Here is a 27,676-nt window from a genome sequence, read left to right as displayed (position 1 = left end):
ATACTAGTGTGTATGTAGCTTTACTTTCTATGTATTTACAAATTTATAAGTAAGAATACTACTTCTTTCAGTGGTTTAAAAAAATAAGTATTATTACATTGTAGGCATTATTTTGTTCTTTTTTAAAAAAAAGCTGGTATTGTTCACATGTTCTCCATATTAATATGCATAGGTCTAACTTATTTGTTTTCACTGCCGCATTGTAATCCATATGTAAATTATGAGGCTTGTCCTCCAGAATCTCTGATTCAGAATTTTGGAGTGGAGCTTGAGATTTTTGGAGACATTGCCATAGTTTTTTAATAGTGACGCATATTTTTTTCACTATAAATACATAGATGTTTACTGTACTAAATTTGGGCATTTCAGAAAAACTATTGATATACTGATGAACATTTAAGCTGTTTCCATTGTTACAATGTTATAAACATACCTATACTGCCTGTTAATGCACTCATGCTAGTTCCTTCTGTGATAAACTGAGATGTGGCATTATCAGGTTATTCTAAGAGCTTGACTTTTTTTTTTTTTTTAAGATTTTATTTATTAGAGAGTGTGCGTGCGCGCACGCGCGCACACACACACACCCACACACCCACACACGCAGGCACAAGTTGGGGGAGGGGCAGAGCACAATAGACTCCCTGCTGAGCGCAGAGTGCAATGGGGGCTGGAACCCAGGACTCTGAGTGACCTGAATCAAAGGCAGGTGCTTAAATGACTGAACCACCCAGTTGCTCCAGGGCTTGGCTTTTTACATTTTAGTGGTTACTAATTTATCATTTTTTTTCCTCTTTTATATTTCTTATATTTCTTCTTCTTTTTTTTTTTTTAATTTTTTAAATTTATTTGACAGACAGAGATCACAAGTAGGCAGAGAGACAGGCGTAGAGAGAGGAAGGGAAGCAGGCTCCTGGCCAAGCAGAGAGCCCGATGTGGGGCTTGATCTCTGGACCCTGGGATCATGACCTGAGCCAAAGGCAGAGGCTTTAACCCAATGAGCCACCCAGGTGCCCCTTATATTTGTTCTTATCTCACTTAATCTGTAACAACTTTTGAGGTATGAATAACTGCTCCTTTTATAGAAGAAGAAACCAAGGTTTCGTAAATAACTTATCCCGGGTCAAGTGGATGAAGTACTTTTGGAATAGCAAGTTGTCTTGCTCCAAAGAAGAAACAGGAGTAGAAAGAATAAATAAATATTCTGTTCTAGTCTCCTTATTCCTTTTTTTTTTTTAAGATTTTATTTATTTATTTGACAGAGAGAGATCACAAGTAGGCAGGGAGGCAGGCGCAGAGAGAGAAGGAAGCAGGCTCCCCGCTGCGCAGAGAGCCCGATGCCAGGACTCTGAGATCATGACCTGAACTGAAGGCAGAGGATTTAACCCATTGAGACACCCAGGCGCCCCTAGTCTCCTTATTCTTATCAATAATAGAATATTTCTTTTTTGGACAGCTGCTTTGTAGGTTCCTATTTAAGAGATTTACTCTTAATGCCATTTTTTGCAAAAAAGGAATCTTTTCTCTAGGGCATACATTATATTTGGTCTTAGCTGATAAGATGAAATAGATAATATTTAATATATATTCAATATCCGGTATAATCTTGAGAATAAGCCAAACATATTAAACTTTTCTAGAGGATAGGACAAACATATTAAACTTTTCTAGAGGATAAGACAAACCTATTAAACTTTTATTTTTAGAAAAAATATTTCAGTGGAAGAGTGTTACTGTTCTTTTTAGGTTTCTCAGGTACTGCTTTTCAGGACTGATTGATCATATTCCGACTAATATAAATTTATATTCTTTCTTATGTATTTTTCTTCTTTCTGTGGTAGGTGCCCCCCACTGATGGATATTACTCTACACATGTTGAATGGATATCTTCTTGCATCCAAAGCCTACCTTAGTGCTCATCTGAAGGAAACTGCAGAACAAGATAGGCCTTCCCAGAATAATACAATAGGTTTAGTTGGCCAAACTGATGGCCCAGAAGTTACCAGAGAGGAATTGAAAAATGCTTTACTGGCTGCTCAGGTAATGAAATTTAGTCAAGGAAAGCATGAGTTTCCCTGTTAATATAATTAGTTAAATAAACAGCAGATGATTGCTGTTTATGTACAATAGTGACATATTGCACATTTCTTTCATTACAGAATGTATTATAATGCTGGTGCCTTTGCTTCTGAAGATCAGATGGACTTTATTACTAAAATTAGGAATAATCTTCATGATATTAGTTTAATAGCCATTTGAATGAGATTTATACTTTAACAAAATAAGGTTTTCGAAACAAATGGTGGAGACAAACAGAACAAGAAATATATATATAATAAAATGTCAGGTACTGGTTAAAAAGAGGGGAAAAAGAGGGGAATACAGAATAGGATCTTGGGAGATGTAGGAATTTAAGAGGAAAGAACAGAGGTTCTGGTAGAAGCCTTTAGTAACTTTTGAAAAAGGCAGGAGATGTGAGAATGATTAAATGTTAAGCAATTGATGTCTTCAAAGTAGAAATGTTTTCTTAATTTGAAATGTAGCTTCTAAAATATTTTCATTGGCTATAAGGGGAATTAGAGTGATAATATATGTCCACAATCTCTTATCTATGATACAGAGATCAAAAATCTTATGAAAACTGAAGCATTTTTTTTGTAATTCAGTTGGCAGAAAGATCTGACCTGATGTGATCTCATTGTGACAAAACTTGACCTGAATTGATAAGAAGCTATTTATAACCTTATCCCACTTATTGTGAATGTTGTTTTGCTGCAAAAATGTGAATATGTTTGGCTGCACTGTGTGCTCTCCTAGTCTCTGCTGGAGATGTTATATAATATCACATGAAAAAAAAGAATTCTGAGTTCTAAAATAAATCTGGCCCTCAGAATTTCATATAAGGGATTGAAGATCATAATAGCTACCATTTATTTAATGGTTGCTATATGCTGAGTACTATTCTAAGTTCTTTATGTATATTAACTTACTTAACCTTTATAGCCAACGTATGAGGTAGGGAGTACTATCCATTTTTACAAATTAGGACACTGAGACTTAGGGAGGTTAAGTCACTTGCTCAAGGCTGCGCATTGATAAGTGGCAGAGCTAGTATTCAAGCCTGGGTAGTCTGGCATCAGAGTCTACAAATAAAAACAACCCCAAACCAAACACCCTTTAACTGAAGATTGAGAATTACAAAATAAAGCTAACCTTACTTTATAATCAAGTTCGTCAAACAGTTCGACAAAGTAATTGTTTTCTTTGATTCCATGCAGTGGCTGTCTTCCAGAGATACATGTCATATATTCATTTTTTTTTTGTTACATTTTCCTACTAGATAAGAGTCATTATAGTTCTCCTTTAAATGTAGGTGCATCGAGGCGCCTGGGTGGCTCAGTGGGTTAAGCCGCTGCCTTCCGCTCAGGTCATGATCTCAGGGTCCTGGGATCGAGTCCCGCATCGGGCTCTCTGCTTGGCAGGGAGCTTGCTTCCTCCTCTCTCTCTCTCTGCCTGCCTCTCCATCTACTTGTGATTTCTCTCTGTCAAATAAATAAATAAAATCTTTAAAAAAAAAAAATGTAGGGGCATCAAGTGGGTCAACCCTCAGGAAATTACTGTTCTTTGAAATGACACTCAAGCTTGTAGACTGAGCAACAACGAGTTGGACAGGGAGAATAGATGGTAAGGCAGAATTTTTCTTTGCAAAACCAGGGCTATAAAGAGCCCATCTTCAAATTAAAAGGGGGGAAAAAAGCTTTAGGAAGTGACATTTAGGCATTAATTATTAACCATCATCTTCAGAAGAATTAATTAATTAGTGAGAAAAATGTGCCAGGTGAGAAAAAGAGGGGAATACAGAATAGGATCTTGGGAGATGTAGGAATTTAAGAGGAAAGAACAGAGGTTCTGGTAGAAGTCATCTTTTGTTTAGGTCCTCTTTTTGATATCACTGAATCAGAATACTCTTCTAGTAGATGATTTTAAACTGCAGTCCATTGATCTTAGTGATATGTGATGACCCTGAAATTATGCATATATTTGTTTACTTGTTAATTTTTATACGGAGAGGGTGTGTAGTTTTCTTCAGAGCCTTAAAAGCATTCACGACCTTAAACATGGTGAGAATTACTGCCCTATAGATTGCTCATATATGCTCTTAAAAGTACGTTGTTTTTTTTTTAAGAAACAATTGTTTTACCACTTTGGTTCACGTGAAAACAAAATTCTCAAAAACTTCTTAAATTCTGTTTTATTTGCTTGCAGGATAGTGCAGCTGTCCAGATTCTCTTGGAGATTTGCTTACCTACTGAAGAAGAGAAAGCAAAGGGTGTCAATCCAGACAGCTTACTAAGAAATGTTCAAAGTGTTATTACTACCAGTGCTTCAAATAAGGGAATCGAGGAAGGAGAAGACAATTTGCTCTGTAACCTTCGAGAAGTTCAGTGCCTTATCTGTTGTCTTTTACACCAGATGTACATTGCTGATCCTAACATTGCTAAACTTGTTCACTTTCAGGTATGTTTCCAAGAATGTTGCTCATATGGTCGACATTGATCTTTTGGGGGAGGTAGTGCTTTGATTACTAAATTAATGGGGATCAGTTAGAAATTGGAGATCACACAGATGATCATGGTGCTTTGCAATATGGCCCCAAATTCAGAGTTTTTATATTTCATTTCACTCTAATAAGTTCAAATAATTTATCTCTATTCTGGTGCACCAGAAAGGTGAAATGCCAGGATACATGTAGAGTACTGTAGCTTTCTGAGCAACTTTTACAGAAAGGAAGAAAAAAAATCTCTCTTTGTATTTTTATCTGCATTTGACTTATATCTTTTTTTTTTCCCAACTCTTTCCCCCCCTTTCTTGTTGAGATAGGGTTATCCATGTGAACTTATACCTCTGACCGTCGCAGGTATTCCATCTATGCACATCTGTCTGGATTTCATACCTGAGCTTATTGCACAGCCAGAACTTGAAAAACAGGTAACAAGCATTTGGAGGCTTAGGGAGAATTTTAATCTCCCTCCAGTCTTGCTGGCTATTAAACATTTAAAAAGTTTTAATATTTAAGAATTCTTCAGAAACATGTAACATTTTGATTTTGCATTGCAGATATTTGCTATCCAGTTGCTTTCTCATTTGTGTATCCAGTATGCATTGCCAAAGTCACTCAGTGTGGCTCGCTTAGCTGTGAATGTCATGGGAACTTTGCTAACAGGTGTGTAGCCAACCAACATCAATAACAAAAACTTCTAACATAAAGTAGTACGTATTTTTACTGAATTTAGTAGTACGATGTTTCTGTGCTACTAGTAGTTTAATTTATGCCATCTTTTCAATTCTTTGAAGTTTTTTTGAGTAGAAATGTGATTTATAGCATAGAGGAGATGAATAGTTAGGCAAATTTTATCTTTCACTTTGTGAATAATTACATATAGATTTAGGTAAATATAATAAGCTTTCCAGGGTGGACTGGGTGGCTCAGTTGATTGAGCATCCAACTCTTGATGTTGGCTCAGGTTAGGATCTTATGGATTGAGCCTTGCACTGGGCTCTGTGCTCAGTGTAGAGTCTGCTCTGGATTCTCTCCCCCTCTACCCCTTTCCCTGTTCGCAAATGTGCATGTTCTCTCTAAATAAATAAATGAATAAAATCTTAAGGGAAAAAAAAGTTTTCCATATTTTACAAATGAAAATCAGATCTGCTTTCTGAACGTCATTAGGTCAGTAGAAGGCAAATTATAATTTATTACAAAGACTTAGAGTTCCAGAAAAATATAATCATGATGTCTAAATAAAAGATAAATATATTAGTTGTTTCCTTAAGCTCTAAAACATGCCCTAATGTTTTAATCACCATCTGTTTTGTAGAGCAAAATGGTATAAAAATAAACTACTTTAAAAGAAATGAACTATAATTCAGTCTTTTTAAATTATGACTTAATTTCATATTCTTTCTTATTGCTCCCATAATACTCTATTCATTTTTCTTTTCATTATATTCACCCCATGTTATTATTTTTAGCAGTCAAGAGCTTTAACTGCCTGAGTTCAATTGCAGCTCCACTACTAACTGACTGTGTAGCTTTGAACAAGATTCTTCTTCTTTTTTTTTTTTTAAGATTTTATTTCTTCATTTTTATTTGAGTGACACACAGAGAGAGAGACAGAGAATGAGTGGGAGGGAGAGGGAAGGGGAGAGGGAGAAGCAGACTCCCCACTGAGCGTGGACGCCCCCCCCCCCCGCCCACAATGTGGGGTTCAATTCCAGGACCCAGGGATCATGACCTGAGCTGAAGGCATATGCTTAACCAACTGAGCTACCCCAAGCACCCCTTTGAACAAGTTTCTTAATCTAAGATTTAAGAGTTTTTCTCCTCTATAAATATTTTCCTCATTTATAAAACTGTGAGAATTAAATAATGCATGTAATGCACTTATCACAGTGCTTGAAAATAAGAATTTGTATGTTGAATGATAGCTGACTATTAGATTGTAAGCTTCCTAAAGGCAGGGATCAGATATATCTTAGAAAATTTAATAATCTCAGCAGAGAGTATGGTGCTTAGTATATTCAATAGACCATGTATGTTGAATTTATATCTGTAAAGTAAAAAATTGTTTAACTTCTTTCCAACAGTTTTAACACAGGCTAAGCGGTATGCTTTTTTTATGCCAACTCTGCCAAGTTTGGTTTCCTTTTGTCGAGCATTTCCTCCACTGTATGAGGATATTATGTCTTTGCTGATCCAAATAGGGCAAGTCTGTGCCTCTGATGTTGCCACTCAGACAAGAGACATTGATCCAATTATTACACGTAAGTAGTAACATTGTCAAAGTTGTTTTAATATCGCAAACATAAAGGCCAAATTCCTTTCCAGATTCCTTGCCTTAATTTTTTTTTTTTCCTTATGTTTTTAGGTCTTCAACAAATAAAGGAGAAACCAAGTGGATGGTCTGGTATCTGTAAAGATTTATCTTATAAAAATGCATCTGGGGACACTGGAAGTATGGATCCTGATGTACAGCTTTGTCATTGTATCGAAAGCACAATAATTGAAATAATAAACATGAGTGTTAGTGGAATTTAACAAAAAAAACTAAAACAAAAAAATGAAGCTTTTGCTGCATACACTCAATATGAGTCTGCATCTTACAACTCTAAACTGAATTGGGAACAGTAACATCTTGGAATCATTAAAAGATTCACTTCAACATGGGTATAGTTTAGAACTCTCTTTAAGAATTATGCTTACTTATATTTGATTGGCAGTTCTTTGAATCTACTTTGCTGGTATGTTTATACTGTAGCAGTGGAACTTTTTTTTTTCTTTTGTTGGGAGCACATTTAAGAACCTCATTTCTAGAAAGTGAATTTGGCCTTATATTTACTTTTGCAATGAAGAAACAGTGCCATGCCTTTAATTTCTTATAAAGATGAGTCTGTGGGCAGCCCTAGTGTTTAATGTTAGCTAATAACAATGTCACAATGATGCAATGATGAGAGGGAGAAAAAGGGAAGGGAGAATATAGGAAAAATTAGGAGTGTAAATACCCAGTAGAAACTGTTAAAACTTGCAAGACAAGTAGTAGTAATGCGAGATGGAATTTTGCTTCTCAAGAAATAGTATTGAAAAGGCTTTAAAAAAGGCAAATAGCTTTTTGTAAATGATTTCCATGGAATTACAGATGAGAATTTTAAGATTTTACACGTTTGCTTCAATTTTTACTAAAATGGAGATATGTTTAAAGAGATACTTGAATAATTTGGAATTTTAAGTTACTAATTTAGAATTGTTTACAGAAACATCTTTGTGCAAAGAAGAACCTGAAAGGAGATCTCATTTAGTTTTTTTTTTAAGATTTATTTTTATAATGTTTTACTGACTTACCTAATGGTCAGGGGGGAAATGACATTGGGATCTAATTAAAGTTTAAAGCAGTGAAACACACCAGATTAAAGAGCTCTTGGTGTGCCATCAGGATTATAATTCACATCATAGTTTTATAAGATCTCTGAGTAAGAAAAAACATACAGTGTTTGGACCTAAGGAAAAGTTAAAAATAGTGTAAAGTACCATGTTGCTGAAGGATTTGGCAGTCCTCCGTTAGTAACTTCCATTGATTAGGTAGATGCATTCAGGTAAACCATAGTCCCATTTATTTTTCTTTAATTAAGAATCCAACATAGAAGTTACTTCTCTTTGTTTTCTGAGATATACCTGAATAATACACTCCTCCCAACCCCTTCTTTTCTCTGCTTTGAAACAGACCTGTTCACCTGTAAAATTAGGTAGGCTAATAAGGAAGTGTGATTTTTAAGAAATGAAATTTGACTTTGGTCTTCTCACTAGCATATAGGCATATGTCATTTTCCTCCTTTGTAAAATGGGATTACTACTGGCCCTACCTCATAAGGGTATTATACAAGAACTAATTTGTAGCTATTTCAAATCATGAAGTACACAGTATCCTAGATGATAGGATATTTATAACTTTTATCTGATGCTTAATATTCAATGAAGTAATTTTGATGCAAAAATAAAGACATCCATTTAAAAAGTACCATAAGAATTTTCATATTTTTAAACAAGGCAGTTTTATAAGTCTTTTAAGATTAAAAACAACTGCTCCTGTTTTGTTTTATTTAGTTTTTAAACAGAGGCTTTGGAATATTTTGTGTGAGTAGGTAACCTCTAGGAAATCAGAAAAGGGTTGAAATATGTTTTCTAACTAAATGCCGTGCACATTCCTGGATCACTTTTCAAAGACTGGTCAAAACCTGCTGTGTTAAAATAACATATGCTCTTTTTCATCAGATTTGTTGATGATGTAAATAAAATGTGTAAATATATTAGTAAATGTTAATATTCATGTATTTTAAGTTAAGGTTATAAGATTTGTCACAATGTGGTTTCTTTTTATTCAAGTGAAAACAGATGTGTGCAGCTATTTTGAATATTGGTTTATAAACATTCATATTCTTTATCAAATGTGCTTCTAATTTTTTGTGTTTCATTTCACTGCTGCTAACTTGAAAGGGACATTTCAAGGGACTGGTATCCAGAACTGTTTGGCTCCAGTCTCAGCGTGTCCCTTTCCGTTATGCCACATACATCAAATGGCGATTCAAGGTAAAGTCACTGGAGAGTCTTAGGAATTAAGGAGAGGAAGATCAGAATAGTTACCCTGGAGTGGTTACTTAAAAGATTAGATATTTTAAAAATTTGTAAATGCAGAATAACAATTTGCCTTTTTGAGGACTTATTTTTATAAATTATCCTTCCACTGTCTTATTAAGTTACATTTTTGGTACTTTCCCTTCATCTTTGCTTATGTACACGTATCGTCACATAATGAAATTCATAGTACCCAGCTGGAATCTGCTTATTTTTTTCAATTAATTTTATATGAAATTATTTTTGCAAGTTATTTAATTTTTATAATTATGGTTTATAGCAATTTATTTTTATAATTATTTTATTGGCTTCATGATGATTGAATTCTTTTAACTATCTCCCTATTATTATACTGGGAATTTTTTTTTCAGTATTATAATAGGCATTGATGTAAATTGAGGTATTATAAGTAAAGGGCAGAATTTATTTCCATGACTAAGTTTTGTCATTTGGCGACAGTGTAGTAAAAGTGAAAGTGAGGCACATCAGTTCCCCTCTTGCTGCTTCCTCCTGCCGCAAACCTCTCTCCTAAGCCAGTTTTCTCGAATTTGAGAAAATGTCTCAGGTTTTGCTTTTTTGGACACTAGTATTTTAGCCAAGTTTAGACTATACAGAACTCTTTAAAAAGAGCAGTTCAGAGAGATCATGATTAACCTAGTTTTGAGGAAATTTAAGTATACTTCTGGAGGAAATTTAAGTATACTTCTTGGCAGAGAAGAATAAACTGGTCTCCGGAGGGACAGAGGTGGGTGAGCCTTTAAATGGAGGAAGAAGTTATCTGGTAGTAGAAGACATCGGAAGCGTTTGTCTGGTTTAATTTGGTATCTGGAAAAGCCTCGAATATTATGAGATCCTGTAAGCTGGTTGTCATCGAACCTTTTCGCCTCATTTGGCTCATTCTGGCAATTGCCGCCTCAAGCTTTTCGTTCGCCTGACTACTTACAAAGTTCTAATTTGAATTGAGTGGCGCTGCTGAATTCCGCGAGGCTTAAAGGTGTGTCTTCTCTGTTGGTCTACAGACTTTAAGAATAGACACTTCGAGTTTCTAAGAAATCCATTAACGGGTTAAATCACCGGTGTCAAAAAGTCAGTTAAGTGCCTTAGGAATTCAGGAAAGAACTCTTTTCCTTTAAAAACCCTAAGATTTGGGCGAGTCTTTCCCTCTACTGCGGTTCGCCTTCCGGTGCCGCCAGGTATCTTGGGCCCGTTCTTAATTGCGTAGGCTTCCATTGGGTGCCAGAGTTCTCGCCCCCTGACCTTGCACCAAGATTGGTTGCTGGATTTCTGGTCTTGGCAGATGATTGGTTGTCTGAGCTCGCCCGGCGATTGGATGCCAGGAGTCGAGGGGTGGGAGGCGGGAATTCTTCTAGGGGAAAACGTAGCTGAGGGGACTGATGTGGACTGGAGAGAAAAGCTGAAGCAGCCCGGACCCTGCGACCAGGCCCGGGTAGTAGCAGCCGCCTTAGCAAGAGAGAGAGGCTTGTGACCTTCTTTGCCCGCGCTCCACTGTATTTGCTTGCAGGTATCTGTTTCCCTTTCTCCCGTGAATCGGAGACCAGTCAGCGGTGCGTCAGTTTTCCTCAGGACCCGCAAGTCTGTATCCTGTGTGGGGGCGAGAGCGAAGCCGGCCGGAGCAGTGCGTTCTGCTTTCGCCCAAACTCCTTGCTGGCCGGTTGGTGTTGACTGGATCACCAGGGGCTCTGGGATCTCCACGGGCTGAGGGAGGAGGAAGGGTTGAGGACGAAAAGTTGGGGAGAAGCCAGCCTGCCCACCCCTGTTAGTATAGTCCGGGGCCTCGTGCTAACTCTTGGCGGCAGGGGGCGACGGCAGGAGGCAGGTAATTGTTTTTTGTTTGTTTGTTTGTTTTAAAGGACTTTATTTATTTGACAGAGAGAGACAGCGAGAGAGGGATCACAAGCAGGGGAAGTGGGAGAGGGAGAAGGAGACTTTCCGCGGAGCCGGGAGATCCCAGGACCCTGGGATCTTGACCAGAGCCGAAGAAAAACGCTTATCAACTGAACCACCCAGGCACCCCCAGGCACATAATTGTGATGTGTTTTTGTTTGCTTTATTCCATTGTTATGGGGGAAGCTACCCCATTTTGAGATCCTTGTTGTTACACCTGGGGCGGGGTATGGATTATTTCGAGGTTATTTCCGAGTAATTAGCCAGCCTTGAGTTGTTGGTTCAGATTAGAGTTGGATTCCACCAAATCTCATTCTCACAGCTTCACAGTTGGATTCTTCACAGAATCCCAAAAATTAGACCTGGAAAATAATTTTCCATTTAGAATATTCCACTTAGAATAACCATAGGCTATGGTTAAGGTTATTACTGGCTTTCTAATCAGTTGCATTGCTATTTCAACAATCACTCCATCCCCACATTGAGTTTACTATTTTTTTTTTTTTTCACATTTGCCAAGTAATACCAGTGTGTATCATTTCCCCTCCTCTCTTCAGTTATTTCTTTAGGATGTGTTTCTGGGAATGAGAAATCTACGGACTCTTTTTTCAGAAAAATGCGGGCATGCACAGAAACTTATGCATGCAACATCAGATCACAGTTTCTGAATTACATCTATGTATCTTGGGTTAAGAAAAGTTGGTTTAGGGGCGCTTGGGTGGCTCAGTGGGTTGAAGCTTCTGCCATCTGCTCAGGTCATGATCTCAGGGTCCTGGGATCGAGCCCTCCATCGGGCTCTCTGCTCAGCAGGGAGCCTGCTTCCCTTCCTCTCTCTCCCTGCCTGCCTCTCTGCCTACTTGTGATCTCTGTCAAATAAATAAAATCTTAAAAAAAAAAAAAGAAAGAAAAGTTGGTTTAGAAGGAGGATTAAAGTAGATCGCTTCTGTTTTAGATATTGGAGTTTGCGCACATTATCTTATTTTTTATTCTATTATTATTTTTAGAGATTTTATTTATTTATTTATTTGAGAGAGAGAGAGAAGAGCACAAGCAGGGGGAGCTACAGGCAGAAGGAACGGCAGGCTCCCTGCTGAGGAAGGAGCCAGACATGGGGCTCCATCCCAGGGCCCTGGGATCATGACCTGAGCTGAAGGTAGACACTTAACGGATTGAACCCCCCAAGCACCCTCTACTTTATTGATTTTTAAAGATTTTATTTATTAGACAGGGAGCACTATCGTGGGAGGGCAGGGGAGGCAGAGGAACAGGTAGACTCCCTGCTGAACAGGGAACCCACGCGGGGCTTGATCCCAGGGGTCTGAGATGTTGACCTGAGGCTAAGAGAAGCTTAAGGACTGAACCACCCAGGTGCCATAGGGTGCCTTATATACACATAATGTATAGACATTATCTTATTTAATTCTTAACTCAATGCCTGGCTAATTTTTGTGAAAACCCTATCAGATGGGTAGTATTATATCCATTTCACAGATACACAAATTAGTTCTGAGAGATTAAGTGACTCACACAGAGGAATTCAAATTTAGGTTTGCTTTAGTCCAAAACTCATCTTTCCATTATACCCCTGACTTTTAAACAAGAATTATTGGGCACCTACTAAATGCCAAGGCATTGCTTCCCTCCTAACAGTTTTTAAGTTAGGGGTTACTACAGATATAGATCTTAATCTAGAGAAGTGAAGAGACATGATCAAGGTAACACATATGAGTTGTTTTCAGAACCTGGTCTAGAGCTTGTTCTTTCTAACTTCTACTCCACAGCTTTGGCACCCCAGGAATACAAATCCACATTTGTCAGATTTTTATTTATTTATTTATTTATTTATTTAATTTTTTAAAAAGATTTTATTTATTTATTTGACAGAGAGAGATCACAAGTAGGCAGAGAGGCAGGCAGAGAGAGAGAGAGAGAGGAGGAAACAGGCTCCCTGCTGAGCAGAGAGCCCGATGTGGGACTCCATCCCAGGACCCTGAGATCATGACCTGAGCTGAAGGCAGCGGCTTAACCCACTGAGCCACCCAGGCGCCCCACATTTGTCAGATTTTAAGACATGCTGTCAACCATTGTGATTTATAAGGCTAGGAAATTCTTTTACTTTCCCATTTGTTTTGTTTAAACATTTATTCCAGATTTTATTTTCAGACATCTGTCCTAGTGTTGGGTATCTGGTTTTCTTTGGTATTGTTTCAGTTTTGATTTCATTTGTGTTGCAGTTAGGAATCTGAAGTAAATAGTAAAGCATGATGTCTTCAGTTTGGTCTGAATATACAATTGGTGGGGTGAAGATTACCTTTCCTTATAAAGCATACCCATCACAGCTTGCTATGATGAATTCTGTAAGTATTTTTCAATAGTTATTTTAAGTCTTTATTAAGGCACAGGTGCTTATAATACATAAAACTACATTTGTGTTTTCAGATAGTACATGGATTGAAAATATTTGCCAGTTCATTGAAGAAGATTTAAATTTTGGAAAAATAATACTGATCGCGACTAAACTGTATATATACATTGTTACAATGGAGACAAAGGAGAACATTCTGAAAAATATTCTCACCTCAGTTGGAACTTTTGTTTACTTTGCAGAATTAGTGCTTTCTACAAAATACTTGCTATATATATTACACAGAACAGTATATTTCTCACTATAATTTTTTGAGATAGTTTTAATATAGAAAATGAATACACAAGTAAACCAACTTTCCAACTTTGTTAAATCTGAATATTTAAAAATTTTACCGTATTTTTTGAGTTTATACCTTGTTTGTAAGCAATATTTACTTCACATATTTTAAATGTTGCATAATGATGTACTATAACTACCTGCAGAAGTTGACTTTTTTTTGCTTAAATTGTTAAGATGTAGGCCTGTTAACTGTTAATCTATTTTACTTGCTGTATAGTATTCTGTTTTATGGATATACGAGAATTTTTTTGCCCATTTTCTTTTGATATACTTTAAAGTTGTTTACATCCTATAGCAATTTAAACAATGCTGCTATGAACTTTCTTATACAGGTTTCCTTGTGTTCTTGTATGAAAAATTTGGATGATATACATAGGACTGGACTTGCTAGAGTTGGGTATCTTCCGTTTTACTAGGAATTGTTAATTTCTGTACAGAGTGGTTGTAACAATTTACACTCTCAAAAGCAGCATCCATTAAGTTTTCATCAAAGATATTCATGTGCTGTTTTCTAATTTTACAGAAATGATTAAAGCACAGATTGCTTTTTTTTTTTTAATTTCTTTTTTGCTTGATATCCTTTTAAGGCCATAATAATTTTAGGGAGTGATATAAAGGAATAAAGTCTAGGTTTAACTAAATACTGGTTCTTCCTTCTATTGCTGTACTCCTGGAAGTGCAACCTTACTTCTCATTGTTGTTCTATTTATACTGTTGATGGAGAGAGATTCTAATGAAGTAAACTGTTTATTGACTTTTTTATCATTTTTGTGTCCATAGATTGTCAGAGGATTAAATAGTAAGCAACATTGTTTGTTGGAGAGCCCCACAGGAAGTGGGAAAAGCTTAGCCTTACTTTGTTCTGCTTTGGCATGGCAACAGTCTCTTAATGGTAAGTTTTTGGTTGGTACTTCAGGTTTCATAGACCAGAAAAAAATATTTTAATATTTTTTTAATATTTTAAGTATTTTTTTATCCAGACTGACTCAAACCATGTTCTAGCTAGCTAATTTATTTATTTATTTATTCATTTGTTTATTTATATTTTTGTTTTTGTAAAGATTTTATTTATTGACAGAGACAGACACAGTGAGAGAGGGAACACAAGCAGGGGGAGTGGAATAGGGAGAAGCAGGCTTCTGGCTGAGCAGGGAGCCTGATGCAGCACCCAGTCCCAGGACTCTGGGATCATTACCCTAGCTGAAGGCAGATGCCTAACGACTGAGCCAGCCAGATACTCCTAGTTAGCTAATTTAAGTACAGATTCTTTTTTTTTTTTTTTTAATTTTATTTATTTATTTGAGAGGGAGAGAGAGAGAGATCACAAGTAGGCAGAGAGGCAGGCAGAGAGGGAGAAGCAGGCTCCCCGCCAAGCAGAGTGCCTGATACGGGCCTGATCCTAGGACACTGAGACATGACCTGGGCCAAAGGCAGAGGCTTAACCCACTTAGCCACCCAGGCGCCCCTCCTTTTTTTTTTTTTTTTTTTAATTAACATATAATGTATTACTTGCTTCAGTACAAATAATGTATTGTTTGTATACAAATTGTGTATTCAATACAAATAATGTGTTATTTGATACAGTCTGTGAATCATCACACCTTCACAGTATTCACCATAACACATAACCCTCCCCAATGTCCATAACCCAGCTACCCTATTCTTCCCCCTTCACCCCCCCAGCAACCGTTAGTTTGTTTCCTGAGATTAAGAGTCTCTTATGGTTTGTCTCCCTCCTCTGTCCCATCTTATTTCATTTTTTTCCCTCCCCTCCTTTCCATGACCCACCCCCCCACCCCCGTCATCTCAAATTCCTCATATCAGAGAAATCATATGATAATTGTCTTTCTCTGATTGACTTATTTTGTTTAGCATAATACCCTCTAGTTCCATCCACGTTGTTGCAAATGGCAAGATTTCACCTTTTTGATGGCCACATAATATTCTGTTGTGTGTGTGTGTGTGTGTGTGTGTGTATACACATCATATCTTTATCCATTCATCTCTTTGTGGACATCTAGGTCATCTAGGTTCTTTCCATAGTTTGGCTACAGATTCTCTTTTAAGATTTTTTTTGTAAGTTGTATATCTTCCTTTTTTTTTTTAAGATTTTATTTGAGAGAGATTGAGTGAGCAAGAGAGAGCACAATTAGGGGGAGTGGCAGAGAGGGAGAATCAGAAGATCAAGATGCAGGGCTCGATCTCAGTACCATGAGATTATAACCTGAGCTGAAGGCAGATACATAACCAACTGAGCCAGCCAGTTGCCCCAAGTTACATATCTTCCAAAAGAGTTTCAACTGAGCAAAATATGTTGTTAATTCTAAAACAGTTTTGAACATAATATAGTCCTTTGATGATTCAGAGTCTACATAAGAATCTTGGAATGCTTAGTTATCATTATGAAAATGATTATGATAATTTATATGTAAAAGATGAAAGAGATGGGCCCGTCATGATGCTGTAACATACACAAATAATCCCTTTGAGTAAATCCTTTCATATATTTGCTTATTTGTCCCTTCTGTATAACATTAGACCATAAAATCTCTAAAGAAAACATTCTAGTTGATATTTTTCTACTTGTTTGGATGCCAGAGAAGCAAAAGTTTATTGTAATATTGTTTTCATAAATACATTATTTTCTATTACTTTTACTTAATTTGCTAACAAAAGCCTAGTAACATTTATTTTATGAAAGTCTTGCTAATATACATAATGAATCTGAAATACAGTATTGGATATATTTTGGTTATGTATTAGATGGATTTGACTTAAAGTAGTAGGAGAATTTAAAATTAAGCACAAGTATATGTAGGTATGTATTTATGTATTTTTATATATGTGTGTGTGTGTGTGTTTAAAAGGAAACATGCTACTGATAAGACTTAAAAAATAAAAAGTAAAAATTTTATAACTTTTGTTCATTTTGATTGTTAATGATGTTACTCTGTGGGGAAAAATGAGATAATCTGTTAATCTAAAATTTTAATGGGAGACTGAAAATAGAATTAGTAGTATATATGTAGTACAGATGGGAAAATAATGTCAATACTGTTCATAGAAAATAACTTTTCACTTTTTTTAGTATCTATGAATTATGTTTTTGTATATGTGGGTAATTGTTTCTTGGCCTTTTGGCTAAGATCTGGTGTAGTATCCATGTAGGCACACAATGTAGACTGCTATTACAATTATGTAATAGCAAAAATGTATTCTGTTTAAGTATTAAAAATTACCTGTTTTATTTGAATGTTGATCTTAAAATAGATTTTGGTACATGTATCAGAATCGATACATCAGGGGCACCTGGGTGGCTCAGTGGGTTAAGCCTCTGCCTTTGGCTCAGGTCATGATCTCAGGGTCCTGGGATGGAGTTCCACATCAGGCTCTCTGCTTAGTGGGGAGTCTGCTTCCCCCCTCTCTCTGCCTGCCTCTCTGCCTACTTGTGATCTCTCTCTGTGTGTCAAATAAATAAAATCTTAAAAAAAAAAAGAATTGATATATCATGAAACATGTTTCTATTTGAAATAGATATATAAAATCGAAATTATGTAGGCCTTATGTATTTACATTATTTAATGTATTGAGCTTTATTTCTTCAGGGAAATAGTAGTAATTAAGAATATACTTTAGGTCTTTTATTTTAATCTTCCCTGCTTAATATTTTAATAAATCTCAATATAAATACCCAGCTAGTTAACGCTATTAATCTTTGACTATTATCAGATTTTTACAAATGATTAAATTGATGTTAACTTCTCTATAAGCGTTTCTAGTGTAGGTATTTCTCTCTTGTTGTAATTTGATGCTGGAGACAGGGTGACCAGTTTGCCCAGATCTGCCAGGTACTTTTCCAGTTTTAGCAATGACAATCTTGTATCTTAGGAAACTTCCCAATCTTGGGCAAATTGGGTGGTTTCTCATCCTAGTTGCAGTTTTTTAAATGTTTTTTAAATGAGAACTATTACAACTTGGGTTCTTTCATTTTTTTTTTTTTTTTAGGGAAGCCAGTGGATGAAAGCTTAAGTAAAAAACCTGAAGTACCATCATCATGTTGTTGTGCATGCCATTCAAAGAATTTTACAAACATTGACTTGAACGAAGGAACTTCACATCATTTCAACAGTCCAAGTACACCACCTTCTGAAAGAAATGACACTTCATCAACTTATCAAGGTAGTTTATATTTTTGCCTGGCTCTGTTGGTATATGTAGTCGTCTTAATTATTGCTGTTGTGAGACTTAACTAAGATACATTTGCTTAGCATAATTGACTATGTATCTCCACCTAATTTCTCTGGAATTATTTTTAGGTAACACATATGATAGATAGCCTTGTACTATTTTATTCTTGGCTTGACTTTTAATTTATGCAGACATTTTGCTAGCTTAAATTTTTGTTTTGCTAGCTTTTTCTTTTTATATACATAGTTTTTGTAATTGGAGTATAATTGACACACTGTATTAATACATTAGTTTCAGGTGTACAACATAGTGATTCAACAAGTCTAGGTGTTATTCTGTGCCCATCACAAGTGTGTCTACCATCCATTGCCTTATGTCATTACAGTGCCATTGACTATATTCCTGTGCTGTACCTTTTATCCCTGTGACTTATTCATTCTGTAACTGGAAGCCTGGCAACCATAGTTTGTTCTCTGTGATTATGGATCTGTTTCTGCTTTTTTTGTTGTTCATTCATTTGTTTTTTAGATTCCTCACATAAGTGAAATCATGTGGTATTTTTCTTTCATCTGTCTGGCTTATTTTATTAGCATAATACTCTCTAGGTCTGTCCATGTTGTCACAAATGCCAAATTTCATCCTTTTTTATGGCTGAGTAGAGAATCAGGTATGTTTTAAATATGATCCTTAAACAGTTCATACTAGATTTAAGATAAGTGTACTAAGAATATCACTAGATTATTAATTTTTAAAAATATTTCTTTGGCGTTGAGTATATGGAAAGGATTAACCATTCTTTATCTAAGCCAAAAACCTAGGAGACATCCTATACATCTTGTTCTTCCTTATTTCTCCATGAAAACCTCTTATCTCCATTGATAGCTCCCTAATCCAAAGTGCCATCTCGTGGTTAGAGCACATAAAAACTTCTTTTCCTGCTTTTACTTATGTCATCCTTTATTCACTGGCAGGAAGAAAGGAGGTTGCCATAACTGACTTAAGTGTAAAGGGCATCCACTTCTCTTTTTTGTGTTTTTTAAGATTTTATTTAAGGGCGCCTGGGTGGCTCAGTGAGTTAAAGCCTCTGCCTTCAGCTCAGGTCATGATCCCAGGGTCCTGGGATCAAGCCCTGCATTGGGCTCTCTGCTTAGCGGGGAGCCTACTTCCCCCTCTCTCTTTGCTTGCCTCTCTGCCTATTGGTGATTTCTGTCTGTCAAATAAATAAATAAAATCTTTAAAAAAAAAAAAAAAGATTTTATTTATTTATTTATCTCAAGCAAACTCCTGAGGAGAACGGAGCCCCACATAGGACACTATCTCATAACCCTGAGATCACAACCTGAGCCGAAATCAAGAATCAGGCACTTAACCCACCACCATCCAGGTGCCGTAAATAGAATCCACTTCTAAAACAAAGGATGGAGTTATCTTCCTCTAAAACATATGACTTGAACTAAAATATGATTCTGTTACGAATGAGGAAGAAGTGGTTGAATACATGCTGGAGAATTGACCAATAGTGTTTATACTGTTTCGACCCTTAGTAGTTTTGGCTTTTCTTTCCATTCCTTAAGAGGATCATGCTTTCGCCTACCTCAGAGACTTTGCTTATATTAGTATTTATTCTGAGGAAAGTCCCATCTTCCCTTTGTTATCCTGAATTTCCTTTAGGTCTCAGCTTAAATATCATTTCCTTGAAGGAGCCATACTGACCTTTCTGTCAGACTAGATTTGGTTTCCCTATTCTGTCTTCTCACCATGCACCTCTCCTTCATAGCACGTGTCACAGTTTGTATTATCTGTATTTCTGTGTACATCATTTGTCAAGCTCTGCTTCCCATAGCAGACTATATACTGAGGTCAGGGACCATGTCAGTTCGCTTATCATTGTTTTTTTTTAATTAATTTTATTAACATATAATGTATTATTTGCCCCAGGGGTAAAGGTCTGTGAATTGTGTTTACGCATTTCACAGCACTCATCATAGCACATACCCTCCCAATGTTCATAACCCAACCACCCCCTTTCTATTATCGTTGTATTTTTAGTACCTAACAGAGTGCCTGACATGTGGTAGGGGCTAGATAAATATTTGTTGTATGAATGAATGGAATTGCTTTTGAGATAATTATAGAAATTCTGGTTTAGGTTTATATACAACCTGTTTTTTAAGATTTTATTTATTTATTTGAGAAAGAGTGAGCACAAGCAGGGGGAGCAGCAGAGGGAGAGGGAGAAGGGGAAGCAGGCTCCCAGCTGAGCAGGGACCCCAATGGGGTCCCGATCCCAGGGCCCTGGGATCATGACCTGAGCCAAAGTCAGATGCTTAACCAACTGAGCCACCCAGGTGCCCCTACAACCTGTATTTTTTTTTAAACAAACATTGAAATATACTTGACATAACTATATATTTCAATGGTACACTTTGGTAATTTTTGATATAGGCGTACCTCCTTTAAAGCGTCAAGGTAGTGAACATGTCCATAACTTTCAAAAGTTTTCTTATGCCGGTTTGTTATTCCTCTTTCCCAAGCTTCCATGACTCACTTTTTCCCAACAACCACTGATTTGCTTTCTGTCATTGTAGATTGGTTTGCATTTTTAAAGTTTATTTAAATGGAATCTTAGTTTGTATGCTTACTTGTCTAGCTTTTCACTTAGCATAATTCTTTTGAAATTTGTCCATGTTGCATGTATCAACAATTTGTTCCTTTTTATTACTGAGTAATATTCTATTGTATGAACTTACTATAAATTGTTTATCCAGTCACCTGTTGATGGATATTTGAGTTGTTTCTAGTTTTAAGCTATTACGTATAAAGCTACTGTGAATATTTCTGTATAAGTCTTTGTTATAGACATGTGCTTTCATTTTTTTGAAGGTAAATACTAGAAGTGACTAGATCACTTATGTTTAACTTCGTAAGAAACTTCCAAGCTGTTTCCCAAAGTGTTTTTACCATTTTAAATTCCCACTAGCAGTGGCTGGGAGTTCTCATTTCTTTACATCCTTGTTAATACTTTGTATGGTCAGTCTTTTTTACTATTCTAATAGGTATGTGGTGGTATCTCATTGTGGTTTTTAATATGCATTTCCCTAATCACTTAGCACAGTTGGGGATCTTTTCATGTGCTTATTAGCCATCTGTATCTTTGATGAAATGACTGTTCAGATCTTCTTTTTTTTTTTTTCTTATTAAGTTTTTTTTTTTTAATTAATTTTTTATTTTTTATAAACATATATTTTTATCCCCAGGGGTACAGGTCTGTGAATCACCAGGTTTACACACTTCACAGCACTCACCCAAGCACATACCCTCCCCAATGTCCATAATCCCACCCCCTTTACCCAAACCCCCTCCCCCCAGCAACCCTCAGTTTGTTTTGTGAGATTAAGAGTCACTTATGGTTTGTCTCCCTCCCAATCCCATCTTGTTTCATTGATTCTTCTCGTACCCACTTAAGCCCCCATGTTGCATCACCACTTCCTCATATCAGGGAGATCATATGATAGTTGTCTTTCTCTGCTTGACTTATTTCGCTAAGCATGATACGCTCTAGTTCCATCCATGTTGTCGCAAATGGCAAGATTTCATTTCTTTTGATGGCTGCATAGTATTCCATTGTGTATATATACCACATCTTCTTGATCCATTCATCTGTTGATGGACATCTAGGTTCTTTCCATAGTTTGGCTATTGTGGACATTGCTGCTATAAACATTCGGGTGCACGTGCCCCTTTGGATCACTACGTTTGTATCTTTAGGGTAAATACCCAATAGTGCAATTGCTGGGTCATAGGGCAGTTCTACTTTCAACATTTTGAGGAACCTCCATGTCGTTTTCCAGAGTGGTTGCACCAGCTTGCATTCCCACCAACAGTGTAGGAGGGTTCCCGTTTCTCCGCATCCTCGCCAGCATCTGTCATTTCCTGACTTGTTGATTTTAGCCATTCTGACTGGTGTGAGGTGATATTGCATTGTGGTTTTGATTTGTATTTCTCTGATGCCGAGTGATATGGAGCACTTTTTCATGTGTCGTTGGCCATCTGGATGTCTTCTTTGCAGAAATGTCTACTCATGTCCTCTGCCCATTTCTTGATTGGATTATTTGTTCTCTGGGTGTTGAGTTTGCTAAGTTCTTTATAGATTCTGGACAACTAGTCCTTTATTTGATATGTCGTTTGCAAATATCTTCTCCCATTCTGTCAGTTGTCTTTTGATTTTGTTAACTGTTTCCTTTGCTGTGCAAAAGCTTTTGATCTTGATGAAGTCCCAATAGTTCATTTTTTCCCTTGCTTCCCTTGCCTTTTGCGTTGTTCCAAGGAAGATATTGCTGCGGCAGAGGTCGAAGAGGTTGCTGCCTGTGTTCTCCTCAAGGATTTTGATGGATTCCTTTCGCACATTGAGGTCCTTCATCCATTTTGAGTCTATTTTTGTGTGTGGTGTAAGGAAATGGTCCAATTTCATTTTTCTGCATGTGGCTGTCCAATTATCCCAGCACCATTTATTGAAGAGGCTGTCTTTTTTCCATTGGACATTCTTTCCTGCTTTGTCGAAGATTAGTTGACTGTAGAGTTGAGGGTCTATTTCTGGGCTCTCTATTCTGTTCCATTGATCTATGTGTCTGTTTTTGTGCCAGTACCATGCTGTCTTGATGATGACTGCTTTGTAATAGAGCTTGAAGTCCGGAATTGTGATGCCACCAACGTTGGCTTTCTTTTTCAATATCCCTTTGGCTATTCGAGGTCTTTTCTGGTTCCATATAAATTTTAGCATTATTTGTTCCATTTCTTTGAAAAAGATGGATGGTACTTTGATAGGAATTGCATTAAATGTGTAGATTGCTTTAGGTAGCATAGACATTTTCACAATATTTATTCTTCCAATCCAGGAGCATGGAACATTTTTCCATTTCTTTGTGTCTTCCTCAATTTCTTTCATGAGTACTTTATAGTTTTCTGAGTATAGATTCTGTGTCTCTTTGGTTAGGTTTATTCCTAGGTATCTTATGGTTTTGGATGCAATTGTAAATGGGATTGACTCCTTAATTTCTCTTTCTTCTGTCTTGCTGTTGGTGTAGAGAAATGCAACTGATTTCTGTGCATTGATTTTATATCCTGACACTTTACTGAATTCCTGTACAAGTTCTAGCAGTTTTGACGTGGAGTCTTTTGGGTTTTCCACATATAGTATCATATCATCTGCGAAGAGTGATAATTTGACTACTTCTTTGCCGATTTGGATGCCTTTAATTTCCTTTTGTTGTCTGATTGCTGAGGCTAGGACCTCTAGTACTATGTTGAATAGCAGTGGTGATAATGGACATCCCTGCCATGTTCCTGACCTTAGCGGAAAAGCTTTCAGTTTTTCTCCATTGAGAATGATATTTGCGGTGGGTTATTCATAGATGGCTTTGATGATATTGAGGTATGTGCCCTCTATCCCTACACTTTGAAGAGTTTTGATCAGGAAGGGATGCTGTACTTTGTCAAATGCTTTTTCATCCTCTATTGAGAGTATCATATAGTTCTTGTTCTTTCTTTTATTGATGTGTTGTATCACATTGACTGATTTGCGGATGTTGAACCAACCTTGCAGCCCTGGAATAAATCCCACTTGGTCGTGGTGAATAATCCTTTTAATGTACTGTTGAATCCTATTGGCTAGTATTTTGTTGAGTATTTTCGCATCTGTGTTCATCAAGGATATTGGTCTATAGCTCTCTTTTTTGGTGGGATCCTTGTCTGGTTTTGGGATCAAGGTGATGCTGGCCTCATAAAATGAGTTTGGAAGTTTTCCTTCCATTTCTATTTTTTGGAACAGTTTCAGGAGAATAGGAATTAGTTCTTCTTTAAATGTTTGGTAGAATTCCCCCGGGAAGCCGTCTGGCCCTGGGCTTTTGTTTGTTTGGAGATTTTTTTTTTTTTTTAAAGATTTTATTTATTTATTTGACAGAGAGAAATCACAAGTAGATGGAGAGGCAGGCAGAGAGAGAGAGGGAAGCAGGCTCTCTGCTGAGGAGAGAGCCCGATGCGGGACTCGATCCCAGGACCCTGAGATCATGACCTGAGCCGAAGGCAGCGGCTTAACCCACTGAGCCACCCAGGCGCCCCTGTTTGGAGATTTTTAATGACTGTTTCAATCTCCTTACTGGTTATGGGTCTGTTCAGGCTTTCTATTTCTTCCTGGTTCAGTTGTGGTAGTTTATATGTTTCTAGGAATGCATCCATATTTTCCAGATTGTCAAATTTATTGGCGTAGAGTTGCTCATAGTATGTTCTTATAATAGTTTGTATTTCTTTGGTATTAGTTGTGATCTCTCCTCTTTCATTCATGATTTTATTTATTTGGGTCCTTTCTCTTTTCTTTTTGATAAGTCGGGCCAGGGGTTTATCAATTTTATTAATTCTTTCAAAGAACCAGCTCCTAGTTTCGTTGATTTGTTCTATTGTTTTTTTGGTTTCTATTTCATTGATTTCTGCTCTGATCTTTATGATTTCTCTTCTCTTGCTAGGCTTAGGGTTTCTTTCTTGTTCTTTCTCTAGCTCCTTTAGGTGTAGGGTTAGGTTGTGTACCTGAGACCTTTCTTGTTTCTTGAGAAAGGCTTGTACCACTATATATTTTCCTCTCAGGACTGCCTTTGTTGTGTCCCAGAGATTTTGAACCGTTGTATTTTCATTATCATTTGTTTCCATGATTTTTTTCAATTCTTCTTTAATTTCCCGGTTGACCCATTCATTCTTTAGAAGGATGCTGTTTAGTCTCCATGTATTTGGGTTCTTTCCAAACTTCCTTTTGTGGTTGAGTTCTAGCTTTAGAGCATTGTGGTCTGAAAATATGCAGGGAATGATCCCAATCTTTTGATACCGGTTGAGTCCTGATTTAGGACCGAGGATGTGATCTATTCTGGAGAATGTTCCATGTGCACTAGAGAAGAATGTGTATTCTGTTGCTTGGGGACGAAATATTCTGAATATATCTGTGATGTCCATCTGGTCCAGTGTGTCGTTTAAGGCCTTTATTTCCTTGCTGATCTTTTGCTTGGATGATCTGTCCATTTCAGTGAGGGGAGTGTTAAAGTCCCCTACTTTATTGTATTATTGTTGATGTGTTTCTTTGATTTTGTTATTAATTGGTTTATATAGTTGGCTGCTCCCACGTTGGGGGCATAGATATTTAAAATTGTTAAATCTTCTTGTTGGACAGACCCTTTGAGTATGATATAGTGTCCTTCCTCATCTCTTATTATAGTCTTTGGCTTAAAATCTAATTGATCTGATATAAGGATTGCCACTCCTGCTTTCTTCTGATGTCCATTAGCATGGTAAATTCTTTTCCACCCCCTCACTTTAAATCTGGAGGTTTCTTCGGGCTTAAAATGAGTTTCTTGGAGGCAACATATAGATGGGTTTTGTTTTTTTATCCATTCTGATACCCTATGTCTTTTGACAGGGGCATTTAGCCTATTAACATTCAGGGTAACTATTGAGAGATATGAATTTAGTGCCATTGTATTGCCTGTAAGGTGACTGTTATTGTATATGGTCTCTGTTCCTTTCTGATCTACCACTTGTAGGCTCTCTCTTTGCTTAGAGGACCCCTTTCAATATTTCCTGTAGAGCTGGTTTGGTGTTTGCAAATTCTTTCAGTTTTTGTTTGTCCTGGAAGCTTTTAATCTCTCCTTCTATTTTCAATGATAGCCTAGCTGGATATAGTATTCTTGGCTGCATGTTTTTCTCATTTAGTGCTCTGAAAATATCATGCCAGCTCTTTCTGGCCTGCCAGGTCTCTGTGGATAAGTCAGCTGCCAATCTAATATTTTTACCATTGTATGTTACAGACTTCTTTTCCCGGGCTGCTTTCAGGATTTTCTCTTTGTCACTGAGACTTGTAAATTTTACTATTAGGTGACGGGGTGTGGGCCTATTCTTATTGATTTTGAGGGGCGTTCTCTGAACCTCCTGAATTTTGATGCCCGTTCCCTTTGGCATATTGGGGAAATTCTCCCCAATAATTTTCTCCAGTATACCTTCTGCTCCCCTTTCTCTTTCTTCTTCTTCTGGAATCCCAATTATTCTAATGTTGTTTCGTCTTATGGTGTCACTTATCTCTCGAATTCTCCCCTCGTGGTCCAGTAGCTGTTTGTCCCTCTTTTGCTCAGCTTCTTTTATTCTCTGTCATTTGGTCTTCTATATCACTGATTCTTTCTTCTGCCTCATTTATCCTAGCAGTGAGAGCCTCCATTTTTGATTGCACCTCATTAATAGCTTTTTTTATTTCAACTTGGTTAGATTTTAGTTCTTTTATTTCTCCAGAAAGGGCTTTTATATCTCTTGAGAGGGTTTCTCTAATATCTTCCATGCCTTTTTCGAGCCCGGCTAGAACCTTGAGAATTGTCATTCTGAACTCTAGATCTGACATATTACCAATGTCTGTATTGATTAGGTCCCTAGCCTTCTGTACTGCCTCTTGTTCTTTTTTTTGTGTTGAATTTTTCCGTCTTGTCATTTTGTCCAGATAAGCGTATGAAGGGGCAAGTAAAATACTAAAAGGTTGGCAACAACCCCAGGAAAATATGCTTTAACCAAATTAGAAGAGATCCAAAATCGTGAGGGGGGAGAAAGGGGATAAAAAGAGGTTCAAAAAGGAAGAAAGAAAAAAAAAAAAAAGAAAAGAAAAGAATTAAAAAAAAGAAAACACCTAAGAAAAATGTAAAAAAGAAAAAATATATATATTAGATAAACTAGTAAAAAATCGTTAAAAAAGAAAAAGGTAACAGTCAAAAAAAAAAAAAAAGAATTTTACCCAAAGGCGAGAAAAAAAACAACAAAAAATGAAAAAGAAAAAAATTAAATTAACTGCAAGACTAAAAAAAAATCACAGGGAAAAAGCTATGAGTTCCGTCCTTGGCTTTCTCCTCCTCTGGAGTTCTGCTGCTCTCCTTGGTATTGAAACCGCACTCCTTGGTAGGTGAAGTTGGTCTGGGCTGGATTTCTTGTTGATCTTCTGGGGGAGGGGCCTGTTGTAGTGATTCTCAAGTGTCTTTGCCCCAGGCGGAATTACACCGCCCCTACCCAGGGCTGGGGTGAGTAATCCGCTTGGGTTTGCTTTCAGGAGCTTTTGTTCCCTGAGCGCTTTCTGTAGAGTTCCGGAGGGCGGGAATACAAATGGCAGCCTCCTGGTCTCCAGCCGGAGAAGCCGAGAGCCCAGGGCCACACTCCTCAGTGCACCCTCAGAAAACAGCGCCCAGTTACTCCCGTCTGCCTGACCTCCAGCCGCGAGCTCACCGAGCCTGGGACCGGTTCAAGGTAACACCGAACTGTGAGCTTACTGTCGGCTCTGTCTCTGTAGCCAGCTTTCCTGTTCCAATACTCGCAAGCTCTGCGACACTCAGACACCCCCAATCCTTCTGTGACCCTGCGGGACCTGAGGCCACGCTGACACCGCGTGGGCTTCGCTCCGGTTTAGCCTCTGGAGCGATGTCCCTCAGCGGAACAGACTTTTAAAAGTCCTGATTTTGTGTGCCGTTGCTCCGCCGCTTCGCGGGAGCCGGCCCCTCCCCCAGGGGTCTGTCTTCCGGTCGCTTTGGATTCACTTCTCAGCCGGTCCTACCTTTCAGAAAGTGGTTGTTTTTCTGTTTCCAGAATTGCTGTTCTTCTTGTCTTCGATCTGCCGATGGATTTTCAGG

General features: G+C 37.3%; 2 protein-coding genes across 9 annotated transcripts in view; both read left to right on the top strand.

Moving 5' to 3' along the window:
• Nucleotides 1–8,998, top strand: part of INTS2 (integrator complex subunit 2) — a 48,176-nt gene extending 39,178 nt beyond the window's left edge. For all 4 annotated transcript variants that reach the window (XM_082705887.1, XM_082705888.1, XM_082705889.1 and 1 more), the window contains 6 exons: nt 1,842–2,040; nt 4,267–4,518; nt 4,882–4,989; nt 5,119–5,224; nt 6,646–6,822; nt 6,927–8,998. In XM_082705887.1, the coding sequence (XP_082562013.1) occupies nt 1,842–2,040; nt 4,267–4,518; nt 4,882–4,989; nt 5,119–5,224; nt 6,646–6,822; nt 6,927–7,096 (1,012 nt within the window). In that variant the 3' untranslated portion in view covers nt 7,097–8,998. The remainder of the gene's footprint in view (nt 1–1,841; nt 2,041–4,266; nt 4,519–4,881; nt 4,990–5,118; nt 5,225–6,645; nt 6,823–6,926) is intronic.
• A 673-nt stretch (nt 8,999–9,671) lies between these two features.
• BRIP1 (BRCA1 interacting DNA helicase 1) overlaps nt 9,672–27,676 on the top strand; it is a 189,525-nt gene continuing 171,520 nt past the window's right edge. For 2 of the 5 annotated variants that reach the window (XM_082705891.1, XM_082705894.1), the window contains exons 1-4: nt 10,509–10,706; nt 13,324–13,446; nt 14,577–14,688; nt 17,802–17,975. In XM_082705891.1, the coding sequence (XP_082562017.1) occupies nt 13,351–13,446; nt 14,577–14,688; nt 17,802–17,975 (382 nt within the window). In that variant the 5' untranslated portion in view covers nt 10,509–10,706; nt 13,324–13,350. Of the gene's footprint in view, nt 9,930–10,508; nt 10,857–13,323; nt 13,447–14,576; nt 14,689–17,801; nt 17,976–27,676 lie in introns of those variants that run through there. The other 3 variants (XM_082705892.1, XM_082705893.1, XM_082705895.1) reach the window with 3 other exon arrangements.

This window comes from Mustela nivalis (assembly GCF_964662115.1).
Source record: "Mustela nivalis genome assembly, chromosome: 17".
Classification (NCBI taxonomy): domain Eukaryota; kingdom Metazoa; phylum Chordata; class Mammalia; order Carnivora; family Mustelidae; genus Mustela; species Mustela nivalis.
The sequence above is the reverse complement of the archived record's forward strand: the minus strand, read 5'-3'. Positions and strand labels throughout refer to the sequence as shown.